The sequence below is a fragment of the Falco rusticolus genome, chromosome 1 (assembly GCF_015220075.1).
Source record: "Falco rusticolus isolate bFalRus1 chromosome 1, bFalRus1.pri, whole genome shotgun sequence".
Classification (NCBI taxonomy): Eukaryota; Metazoa; Chordata; class Aves; order Falconiformes; family Falconidae; genus Falco; species Falco rusticolus.
This window is the reverse complement of record NC_051187.1, coordinates 33065418-33077418: the sequence shown is the minus strand read 5'-3', so window position 1 is coordinate 33077418 and position 12001 is coordinate 33065418. Positions and strand designations below refer to the sequence as shown.

Below are 12001 nucleotides of genomic sequence, written 5' to 3'. Positions count from 1 at the left end.
CAAGTAAAGCATGCGGTGCTGAGATGGGACCTGTCCGACACACCAGCTAAAGCACATGGACTGACTTTAAGCTGCAGTTGCTGATGATAATAGCAAGGAATCAAGTGCAGTCATCAACTAAAACTCCCCCTCCCTCCTCTTGTTGCACACTGCTTATGTAAAGAAACAAATGGTTGTGCAGGTTGCAATTATTATTTATGAAACAAGTGAAAAACAACATTTAATGAAGTCTTCAGCACCTTATGGAGAGGAACTGGACATGTTAATTACTGCTGCAGCACGTCACCTATCCAGTGCAGTGTGCATTATGGATTGACTCCTAAAAGCCACCTTCTCAGAGGTGGGAGGCTGACATTTAAGTAGCAAATGCAGCACAGAGCAGTTTATAGTTTGTGTTCCACAGGAGGCACAGATTCTTTCCTGATTTAGATCCAAAGGTCTCATGTATTTGCTGTGTTGCCCCAGCGTAGCATGTACTGAAATACATCACAACTCCTGAACATGGAGAAAGTGAAGCAATGCAGTCCTCCAAGGATGCTCATACCTCCACGGTCTTGCAGCCAGTAGAAATTTGCTCTTGCGTTCAGCTGGGCCACAGCTAAATATTTTCAGAAATGCACTGTTGCGTCTTGGCATCGTTGTAGACTATTCCAAAGCCACCATTAATTTCAAGAGTTCCTTGACTCTTCAAAAGTTTTCTTTCTGTAGTCTGCAACTGCATTTAGTGCTCCTTCCTCAGGTGCAAAGGACAAGAATCCTCAGGTCCATGCTGCCTTTGGGTAACTGTAGAGCTAACAGGGTCAAAACAAAGACAGTAACAGCGTTACGGGCTCTAGAATTAAACTTCTCTAGACCTGCTATTCAGCATGCAAAGGGGGTACTTTGCCAAGGTCAGAGTATCTTCCAAGAAAAGGCATCAGTAATGTTTAAGAGTTGATACTTTAAGGCAGTAACAACCTCCTTCCAGCCTTCCCTGACTTTAGTAGCTACTGTCTAATAAATGACAGATGTGCGAGCGACTCTGTAGAGTAGCCTGTATTTTAGTATGCAAAATACAATCGGCTGGGCAGGTGGTTTAGGTAGGGTTACCCAAATTAATCTTCATTTTTAGAGCTAGACAAAGCACAACAGAAGATGGAAAGACATTGGGCAGCTGAGATGCACTGTACCAACTGCATGAATGCAGCTGATCATGCTGAAAATTATTGGAATAACATCTGAGGCAGTAGCAACATGTCTGCCTCAAAAATTATTTAGAAATTCGGACCTAAAGCATCCATATCGGCAAAAGAGAAAAGCACTTCGTAAGAACTGCAGACCTCTGTTAGAAATGGCACCGTGGCAGGAAGGCCCAGTGTTCTGCCCAAGTGCTGTGTGGCAACTAAGGTGCAGATTAGAAACACTGAGAATTGTGTTTGGGTGATGCCGCTGCCCTCCTCCTCCCTGAGCTCGCATGTCGGGGTGTGCCAGATGTACAGGCTTCCCCTTACTGCCGGTACCTACCCTGCTGCGATAGCCTTGCTCAGCCATGCGCTTGGCCTCCTGCCGCACTAACTCCTCATAGCGCTGCCTGGCTGATCTCTCCTCTTCTTCCTCCTCCCTCCGGCACCGCTCCTCCTCCTGTTCTTGTAGGTGGCGTTCTGTCATCTGAGCACAGAGAAGACAGGGCTGTTACAGCAAGATCAGACACAGACCACTGTTCAACAGCTGGGTGCACATCTGGAAAGCATGCCATACCTGCGCCTCCAACTCCTGCCTGCAGGCTGTCTTCAGTTCCTCCTCCTGCTCCTTCTCTCGCCTAATCAGTTCTTTTGCCTCTTCAAGTTCTTTAATCAGCTGCTCTCTATACTTTATAGACTCTTCTTGGGCTCGTCTGTTTAACGCCATCTCCTCTTGGATCTGGCGCTGTCTGCCTGCAAGGACCTTTGTGAAGCGAGAGGATTAAAGGAGACATTAAGTCAAGAAAGGGGCCAGCCTCAGAAGCAAAACTGGGGAAAACTCAGTGCAGATGGTTAAACTGTTCTCAGAAAACGCATCAGACAAGCAGAAAAAATTCTGCCCTGGTTGCTGAAGGCTGTAACCCTCTGGAGGGTGGAGGGTTACAGCTGGAACAATGGCTTCATCGAACCAAGAGAGGCACCTAATCAAAAAAGGTCATCACCTCATTCATCAGGCGGTCTCTGGCTGCCTTCTCTCTTCCCCATTCTTCTTCCCTTTTCTCCCACACTTTTTTAGCTTCTTCTCTAAAGGAGAGAGGAAGAATATAGTTTAAAAAACCCCTGTATACTCCATGGGCATAGGTGAGCTACCCTGCGCTTCAGAGAAGCACTTGCGTTTCTCTTCAGATTTGATGGCCGGCAGCTAGTGTGTCTGCCCCACCGGTGCTTATTTCAGAGAACTGCTCTGATCTCCGCATTACCAAAGAGCAGAAGGTGACTCACTGAAGGAAATGCTGGTTTGCAGCAGCACTTCTTGGATGCACCAATCTGCCATACCCACGGCAGAGCCTTGGGAGGAAGCCTGCCTCTTAACAAGGCTATTACTTCACGCAGGCAATCGGTAGTTTAGGGTTTTGCTGGAAAAGCTGAAAACTTTGCAAATCTTTCCTCTGCAACAAAACCTTTGAACTAAAACTTGATGGTAGCATGCACCGTCCTGTCACCAACCTAGATGCTCTCTGCGCTGGGGAGAGCGTAAGTTGAACCTGAATGAGGAACCTGAGGCAGATTTTATCTACATACAGGCCCCCAGACACAGAAGGAAACCGCAGGTTTTGGAGTCACTAAACTAAACCCTTCCGCGTCAGTAATGCGGAATCATTGAAAGTTGGTTACAAAGTAGCTGGAACTAAAAGGTCTTTCTTGCCATCTTTGTATTACTACCTTTTTTTTTGTTACTGAAGCTGTTGCATTAGAGCTAATGCAACAAATTATGGACTAGATCTTGGGCTGAGGTAGTTGAAAAACAGCCTCAGATTTTGATTCTGCCCTGGCAGAAAAGCTTCAGGTCTGTCTGTGGTGGCAGGCTGAGCACCTATCATGGTACTCTGCACATGGACTGAAGGGGCAGAGCTCACTTCTACTGCAGCATTTCCAGAACTGCAAGGCCAAGCAGTCAATGCTTCCTAATGCCCACTCAGATTTAACAAACACAAATGGAGCTCTGCCAACCAGGCAGGAACACTCAGCGCATGTGGTCTCTTTAGATGATGTTCAGAAGTGGGCAGACCCACCTGAAGAAAGTCTGTAGCTCTGCTTCCCTCTGTTTTTCTAACTGGAGCTGTTCCTCAATGACGTGTTTCATCCATGCGACATCTGCAATAGCTCGTTCTCGTCGCGCAGACTGGCGGTGCTGATCCTCATCTTCTTTCTCGAGGAGGGCTAACAAGATTTGCCTGTCTATCTCCTTGAGAAAAACCACAAGATTAAGAACTATTCAGCAAGATTAGCAACTATCCAGCCTGAGTGGAGGGCTACTCTACAAATTACTGGTGACAGTGTCGAGTGCGTGCTCAGCAAGACACTCAGTCTGCTGGCTTCCTCATGGTCCCTTTGCTCCAGCCCCGTTCACAAGCTGGCACATGAGGCAGGCACATAAATGAAACACAAAGACCAAGTTTTTTCAGCGCACAGTATCTGTAACGTATAAATCAAGGGGTACTTTCTCTTACCAGCTCCTCCTGTATCTGCTGAGCTCGTCTTTTTAACTGGGCATGGCACTGATGCCTCAAAAAGCGACTGAAGGAGAAAAAAGAAAACATTCAAACTGACTCCAAAGCCCTAAGTTATTATACACCAGCAGAAGGTACATCTATGACAATGGAACTTACAGGCAACAGAGGTACTTGCTACCACTAACACGAACAAAAAGAAGTAACAGCACCAATGAGCTTGCTCATTGGCTGTTCTGGGCACTTCCATCAAAACCCAAACATTTACAGTGCTGCTATCTGAACTATCTCCTTGTGCCACAAGTACTATGGCAGATACAGGAACAGGTTCTAACCAAGCCCTGTCGAAACAAGCTATACTCGATCTCATACCCAAGCTCTTTCTTCTTCTGGCGCTCTTCCATTTGTTTCCTTTCTTCCTCCAAGTTCTCCAGCTCCCACTGCTGCTTTAATAAATTCTCTTGCTCTTTTTTCAGCTTTTTTGCCTGAAATAAAACAACAACAAAGAAAGAGTCTTGTCAGAGACCTAGGACATCCCAGAAAGCATGTTTGTACCAGAGTTTGCACCCCATTCTGCTCCTCTGCAAGAGTCAAAATCCTCACTGCAGTAAATATTCCACATTAATTTCATTTGTGTCTCGGTGGCTCACAGCACAAGGCACACTGTGAGGAGCTCCAGCTGACAAAGCCTTGGACCTGAACTTGTCACACTCAGAAGTTTCTACAAATCTGTCTCTCATCTGGTGATGCACAAAGGGGTGCTCACGTTTCCAGAGGAGCAACAGAATTCAGTTAATACACCAGTGTTCAGGGGAGGGGTCTACAATACTAACATAAATTATGTCACAGCTAACTTTGTTCCAGGTTTAACCTAGCAGAAATCTAGAGGGAAGAGGTCAGGTCAGGTCAGTGTTGCTGTACTTCCAAGTGAAATAATTAATTTTCTTCTCAAATGAGGAGAAACTAAAGATCACCTCTGTCTCCTGTAATTTCAGTTCTTCTATTTGTTGAAGCAACATCTCCGCTTGCTTCTTCTCTTCCAGCCGACGCTTCTCTTTCTCTTGGCTCATTCTTTCCAGCGCTTCCCTTCGTGCACGTTCATATTGATTTTCATAACGTTTTTTCTCTTCAAGTTCAGTTGCTTCTTGCTTTCCAAACCAAAAGAAAACACAGCATTTAAGGTTAGGCTAATGCAAAGAAACAGCCTCTGGCTCAGGAAAACCATAAATCAAACGCCTGCCAGCTGACATGAATTGGGAAAACACGGAACAAAACATGCTAGGAAGGAGCACAAGGACAAAACAAAATTGACCATTGCCTGGAAATGGCCATCAGTCTCTACACAGGACCCTGCACAGATGTGATGCTAAGCACAGGTGGTCTCACAAATACAGATTTTCCTATTACAACCTAGATGATTGTTTTAGTTAACTCTGAAATGTGTATTTGAAGGCCTTTATTATTCTTTCACACCAAAATCGCTGTATTCCCATATCTAGTACATGAATATTCAATAGTGAGCTCTTGCAGCTTTGCACTGGCTCTGCACTGCAGTTCACCATCAGTTAGACGAGCGCCCAGTGCCACACTGAATCCCACAGCCGACAGCACTGGATTTTCTAAGAGGCAGATAGCGTGTACCCCGTGGCTTCGTTAAAAAGCATCCTTCCTGTTAGCCCCAGTCATTCTGTGGACACTGGAACTCCCCATCACGTGCATGAGCACGGTGATCTCATTATTTGCTTCAAGACTGATACGAGGAAACGAATGAACAGCCAGTTCCTATTCCTTCCACATTGGAGCTATGCCTGTACAGAAAAGCAGGCTGGCTGCCAGCCAGGTCAAAACAGACTTCTACATATTCATGCGTTTCAGGAGCTGGCCCTAGTGACCCGTAACACCTGGGCTACGCCAGCATACCTTGGCTTTTTGGATTAGCTGATCACCCCAAGCCTCTGTCACATGCTTCCTGTGCAGGTCCGACTCCACCTGTAGACAACAACAGTCGTGGCACTGCCATTAGTGCTAAAGGCTCTCCTGCCCCCCAGGATTTACTGGACTTTCTGGAGCAGCATCTGGTCCAGCTGTAGCCCCGAAGTCCAAACAGGATCTGCCTCTGCAGGGGCACATTTCTGGGTGCCCTTGGTGCCCACCAGGTCTCCAAGATGAGGGTCAGTGTCACACACCAGTTCTGGGAAGCACTACAGTGACACCAAAATAAGAGCTATGGCGGCTAGGGCACCATGGATGAGCAGGTAGATTTAAAAAGCACCTGAGGTATTTATATCATGGGCACTGAAAACCTGCTCTGCACCAGAACAGCCTTCTGACTGATTTAAACAAATAGCAGCTTTGGGAGGACTTCTTTCACAGTTAAACCATTTCACTCTTTGCCTTTTGCCTACAAGAACTTGGGACAATTGCCATGATCCAAGATGTATGCCAACAGCAGATATATGATGCTTTTCAAGTTAAAAACTGGTTTAGTAAGTGCGAGGCAAAGGGGACTAAAAAGAAAGTAACGTCACCTCACGGAGCTCAGCGTTATTTTTCTTCCAGTGCTCGTACAGCAGCTGCTCAGCAACCTGGAAACATGAGAGTTGGGTTCTATCAGACCACAGAAAGCTCCCACACGCCAAACCCTCCCAAAGCAGCCATTAGTTAAGAGCACCAGTGCTGAAAAACGCAGCGTGGGGTCTTCTGCTGAGCCCCCCCCGAGTACAACCGGCACACCTAAAGCAAGGGAGCAGCCGTGGCCAGCTCACTGCTGGGAGATGGGGAGCAAGCCCCGGGCTGTGGGGCCTGTCCCGGCAGAGCTGACGGGCCCCGCCGCTCTCCTCACCGTCCTCCTCCGCTCCTCCCGGCTGGCTCGCAGCTCCTCGCACCGCTGCCGCATCCCCGCGGCCCCCGGGCCGCCGCCCCGCCGCTCCCGCAGCTCCGCTGCCAGCGCCTCCCGCTCCTCGCCGAGCAGCCGCCGCAGCCGCGCCCGCCGCTGCTCCAGCCGCGCCGCCGCCTCCTCCGCCTCCCGCCGCACCGTCGCCGGGCTACGACACACCCGGCGTCTCAGGGGGGGAAGCGCGGGCCGGGGTCCGGCCCCATCATCCAACCTGGGCCCGGCTCCCCCAACCCCGGCCCGCCCCCCCGAAACCCCAGCCTCCCGGGGCCCGGCCTCTCCCTAACCGTGGCCTCCCCCCAACCCCGGCGTCCCGGGACCAGGCCTGGCCTCCCGGGAGCAGCCCCCCCATCCAACCCCGGCCTCCCAGGGTCCGGCTCTCCCAACCCCGGCCCGCCCCCCCCAAACCCCAGCCTCCCGGGGCCAGGCCCCACCATTCAACCCCGGTCTCCCGGGGCCCGGCGCGGCCTCCCCCCAACCGCGGCCTCCCCTCAACCGCAGCCTCCCCTCAACCGCGGCCCCCCGGGGCCCGGCCCGTACCTGGGCGGGAGGGCACGCGGCGCGCTCCACCGCGCCTGCCTGGCGCAGCAAATGGCGGCCCGGACGAAGGAGCGGCTGGCCAGCTCCCACTGCTGCCGGCTCCGTGCCTCCAGCTCCCGCCGCCGCTCGGCCGCCCATTGCTCCGGGGCCCGGCCCCGCGCCGCCCACCTCAGCGCCATCGCTGGCCCCCCAGTTCCAACGGCGGCCGCCCGGTGCCATGGCAACGCTACGGGCGCCGCCGAGGGACACGCCGCGACGCGCTTCGCGAGAACGGCGCAGCGGCCGCTCGCAGCGCGGGGGGGGCGGGTGCTGCCTCCCGGCGGTACCTCCGCGCCCCGCCGCGCTAACGCTCACGGCAGCCGGGGGATTTATGGCGCTGTAAATATTTCAGGTGGGTCAAAGTTTGGCGCTATCTCTTCCGCCCTTAGCAGCGGCACCGGCCCAGGCTCACCCGGGCCACACCGGGGCCGGGCACCGGCTCGGGGGGGGAGGGGGGGGGCCGGTTCCCACCTGTGCTAGCGCCCAGCCACAGATCGCTATCGCCCCGCCACCGGTTCTTCCAGTCTAACCGGTAAGAACACCGGGTTTAGCGCCCTGTCACCAGTAAATATCCCCCCTACGCGGGCAGCTGGGCCTTCCTCCGCCCCCAGCCCCCCCGGGAGTCGGTGTCAGGTTCCCGCCCGCCCTATCGCCCGGGTGTGTGAAATGAATCGCCTCCGCCTCACTGAGCCCCTGCTCCCCGTGAAAAATTTATCGGCCTTAAATAATTAACGGGAGGCGGCGCCCGGCCAGGGCAGGTAAACAGGTGGCGTAAACAACCCCGGCGGGGGATGCTCTGGGGTGTGAGTGCGTGCGTCCCGGTGCCCCGGCAGGGCCCGCGGGCAGTCCTCACCGGGCCGGGCCCGCAGTGGGGGGCGGGGCTGGGCTGGGCTGAACTGAACTGAATCGGGCCGGGCCGGGCCGGGCCCGCAGTGGGAGGCTGAACCGGGCCGAGGGGGGAGCAGTGAGCAGCGCGGGGGAGGTCAGCCCGGCCGCCGCCGACAGCGGCCCGGGAGCTCCGAGCACAACATGACCCCGCCCCTCGCGTTGCCCACGCCTATTAGTCCACGCCCCCACTCCCCGATTGGCAGGTGGGTAGGGGGCGGTGCGCGGCTATTGGTTGGAGCGGCGGGGGCGGGGCAGCGCGCTGCCGGGTTGGGCGGCGGGGCCGGTGCGGAGCCGGTGCGGAGCCGGGGCCGGGCCATGGCGCTGCTGCTGGAGCACGAGTTCAAGCCGCTGCCGGCCGACAAGCAGATCGAGACGCTGCCCTTCCTGGAGGCCGTGGCGCACCTGCCGCCATTCTTCGGTGAGCCCGGGCCGGCCGTCTGCGGGAGCGGGAGCTACGGCAGGGCCCGACCGGGGACTGGTCCCGCCGCCGCGCCCAGCTGTGGCCAGGTGCGAGCAGAGGGCCCTCGGGCCCTGCCGGCCCAGGTAGCCTCTCCCCGGGTCCTGAGTGCCCCCCCAGGTCCTGGGTGCTTGCTCCTGGGGCTCCCCCCGTTCTGGGCCGCGTGTGACCACCCAACAACCCCCCGGTAGATGCTCACCCCGGGCTCAAGCTGCTCCCGGTGCCTGGTACCCCCCGGGGAAGCAGCCTGGCGGGGCCGGGGTTGCATCACGGTCCCGTCAAACCCGCCGAGCAGCTCCACTGGGAAACGTCCCACCGTCCCGGGGGCCCCACGCCCTTGCAGAGCCACCACCACAGCTGAGCCTGGCCGCCTTCTCCTGGTACACCCCGGCCGGAGGCACGGCACCGGGCAGGCAGCTCCCGTGGATCCCACCCGTGGCCGTTCAGCCCGTGTCGGGGCCGTGGGTGTGTGCCGGCATGACTGCCCTCATGGCACGCCGGCCGCTGCCCTCCACAATGTTGCCTATTGTGTGACGGCTCCCGGCAGGACTCGCCGGGCAGGACACGGGGCTGCCTGCCGGGCAGAGAGTGTCCTTGTGCCCGGCGTGCTGCTTCAGAGCATGGCACCAGGGTCCTGTCCCGGAGCCAGGGGTCGGAGGGTCACTGGTGAGGCCACAGCGGGAGGCATGGCCGTCCTGGTCATGTGCAATGCCTGAGGAGCTGGCACGTCTTGGCTGGGGTTAAGGTGAAGCTTGTTGGTTATGACACAGCACTTTGGGGTGTCTCCTGTGTCCCCTGATGGTTAATTGTCCTCCCTCTGTGTTTCCACAGATTGCCTGGGGGCTCCCATTGTCTACTCACCCGTCAAAGCAGACCTGACTGGAAATATCAAGGTAGGAAGGGGTGCAGGAGGGCTTGGGGGGGTGAACCCCTGGGCAGAGATGCTGTGGGACTGGAGAGGCAAAACCTTTGGGGTTTTGCTTCCCGTGGGGGCTTTTGGGCTCATCAGCGGCTCGGCTGGGTCACCTGTGTTTGTTAAAGGGCTCCCTGGCAAAAGCACCCTTTAGCAGCCGCGGTGCTCACTGCAGGCACCACGACGTTTCCCCACGCCGCAGTGGTGAGCACCAGCCTGGCTGCTCTCCGGTGCCACCCGCTGCTGCTCTGCCCAGCACCTCCTGGGAGCCAACCTCCCTCCTCTGCCCTCAGAAAATCCGGGCGGTTTATGACTCCAACCCTGCCAAGTTCAAAACTCTGCAGAACATCCTGGAGGTGGAGAAGGAGATGCACGGCTCAGCCTGGCCCAAGACAGGCGCGACGCTGGCGCTGATGTGGTTGAAAAGGTGATTCACGGCGTTGGGTGCTGCTCCAGGCTGTGTCCCGGCATGTTGGAATGCTGGCTGGAGTCTGCTGCGGGGACCGTGGGTCTCCCTCCCTTCGGGCTGGGGCTGGCTGGAGCAGCGTGAGGTGTTGCGGTTTGGGGAGCACAGCCCGGCACGCTGGCTGCGTGGGGAGGAACATGCAGGGACAGGCATCAGCTCTGCGAGGGGGGGTATGCTGCCAGGGTGGTGAGTTTTTTTGGGGGGCTGGATGTGCCAGGACAGGGGATGCCTAGCAGCATCCCCTTTCCCACCCCAACACCTCCGCTCTTCTCACAGGGGCCTGAAGTTCATGCTGGTGTTGCTGCAGAGCATCTCCGATGGTGAGCAGGATGAGGAGCATCCGAACCTCATCCGAGTGAATGCCATGAAGGCTTACGAGATTGCGCTGAGAAGTACCATGGTTGATGCTGCAGAAGCTTCATGGTGAGGTTGCATCCCCACAGAGGAAAGCAGCTTTTCTTTAAGCCCAGCTGCTCCGTTAGTGCCCGGAAGTGATGCGCTGTTAGGGGAATAAGGGCTTGGAAACATGGGAAGCTGCTGATTTATTCGGAGCAGGATTCCCAGGGGACCCTCTCTGTGCATCCCTGCTTCTCCGGGGGTCCAGCCACCATACCCAAGATTGTTCCCAGGTGTCTCCGAGCATCCAGAGACCCTGTGGCATTCGTGAATGATGCTGCAGGGTCTCCGAATGCTCGGAGACGTAGGGGAACAACTCAGACTAGGGTCCTGCATGCCACGTGGGGAGAGCTTTGTGTCTGCGGGAGCCTTACAGCTTCTTCCCCTCTTTTATAGGGCTCAGTCTACGCTCTTCCATACAAATCAGATTTGCTGAAGGCATTAGAGAAGGGTAAAGAAGTCAAAGAGGAAGAAAGCATAGAGAAGATTCATCAGTTTCTCTCGAGGGTCACCCCCATTCTGGATGCAATTTATGAGATGTACACGAAGATGAACGCCGAGCTGAGCTACAAAGCCTGAGGCTCACACGGGACTGGCAGGGCTTAAATAAGGTGTGATGGGTGCTACCTGTGTCTTAATCACTGAGGCAGCCCGGGCAACTCCCGGCTGTCAGGTGACTGATTCTTGTCTGGATCTGCAGTGGATAACCTGTTTCTAAAAAAAAAATATATAATAATATATATATATTTTCTATTGAGAATATGGCAATAAACCATTGTACCCCCATGCCGTCGTAGGATTTCCCAAGCTTTTGTACTAAAGAGGAAAAACAAGTGTTTCTAGTCCTTCTGCCGTGGTACGGGGAGTGAAGCATGACTGGCAGCAGCATCCCACCAATGCTCCTTGGCACTGCCCCGTCTCAGATGGCACCGGTACCCCCTGCGTGCCGCCGACGGGCACCGGGGGAAAACTTCCCGAATGATGCAGCGGCACCCGTGACGGAGGAGCTGATGACTTTCCCATGACCCCAGCTCCTCCATGGGTAGCCCCTGCTGCCAGGACCTTCCCAATGTGGGGGTTCGGGGGACACACACATGTTGCCTTATTAACCGACTGCCTTACGGTACTGCCAAGCCCCGTGCTGGTGGGGCGGGGAAGCAAAATTTAATAAAAACTCACGTAATCTCAGCTTGGGTGGCTGTTTCGGGGCTGTTCCTTGGACGGGCTACTCTGAGGAGGGTGTTTTGGGGTTTTTCCTGGGGGTTTGTTTCAGGGAGGTGTTTTTTTTGGGGGGGGCTGTGCCTAGGCTGGCTGTTTGCAAAAGTTTTGGGGCTGTTTCAGGGAGGAGGCAGGGCTTGTTCCTGAGGGGGCTGGTTCAGAGGGAGGGTGGGGGCCTTTTCCTGGGGAGCTGTTTTCAGTAGAGTTTTTTGGGGCTGTTTCAGGGTTGTTGTTCCTGGGCTTGTTTCAGGGAGGGTGTTTTGGGGGGTTGTTCCTGGGGGCTCTTTTGGGGAGGGTGTTTCAGGGGGCTGTTCTGCGAGGGGTTTCAGGGCTATTCCTGGAGGGGCCTGTTTCAGGGAGGTGTTTTTGGGGAGCTGTGCCCAGGGGGCTGGTTATGGGAGAGGTTTTGGAGCTGTTCCTTGTGAGGGCTGTTTTGGAGGGCTGGTTTAGGGAGGTACCTTGGGGCTGGTTTCAGGGGGTTGTTTCTGGGGGGGTCTGTTTTAGGGAGGTACTTTGGGCTT

The 12001-nt window shown here is 55.2% G+C and overlaps 2 protein-coding genes across 2 annotated transcripts; one reads left to right on the top strand and one right to left on the bottom strand.

The window, feature by feature from the left end:
- Nucleotides 1–176: 176 nt before the first annotated feature.
- On the bottom strand, nt 177–7337 carry LOC119155954 (trichoplein keratin filament binding). Its single transcript, XM_037405550.1, has 12 exons — nt 7104–7337; nt 6513–6714; nt 6199–6255; nt 5591–5659; nt 4645–4818; nt 4043–4155; nt 3671–3737; nt 3233–3405; nt 2162–2243; nt 1738–1923; nt 1504–1647; nt 177–791 (listed from the first exon to the last, which is right to left on the bottom strand). Exons 1-12 carry the CDS (start codon nt 7280–7282, stop codon nt 759–761), a joined length of 1479 nt encoding a protein of 492 aa, XP_037261447.1. The 5' UTR covers nt 7283–7337; the 3' UTR covers nt 177–758.
- A 951-nt stretch (nt 7338–8288) lies between these two features.
- On the top strand, nt 8289–11450 carry LOC119156524 (glycolipid transfer protein). Its single transcript, XM_037406757.1, is given in 6 exon segments — nt 8289–8448; nt 9319–9380; nt 9694–9827; nt 10143–10252; nt 10255–10289; nt 10659–11450. Coding segments are annotated over 6 exon segments (627 nt in total). The 5' UTR covers nt 8289–8345; the 3' UTR covers nt 10842–11450.
- The last annotated feature ends 551 nt before the right edge of the window (nt 11451–12001 follow it).

Bases quoted from the DNA above. Each gene is read 5' to 3' on its own strand.
- LOC119155954 (XM_037405550.1), bottom strand. From the start codon at position 7,282: ATGGCGCTGAGGTGGGCGGCGCGGGGCCGGGCCCCGGAGCAATGGGCG. The intron at 6,715-7,103 runs GTACGGGCCGGG...GGTGTGTCGTAG, and splicing joins CCGCGTGCCCTCCCGCCCAG to CCCGGCGACGGTGCGGCGGG. The intron at 3,738-4,042 runs GTATGAGATCGA...TTTCTCCTTCAG, and splicing joins CAGAAGAAGAAAGAGCTTGG to TCGCTTTTTGAGGCATCAGT.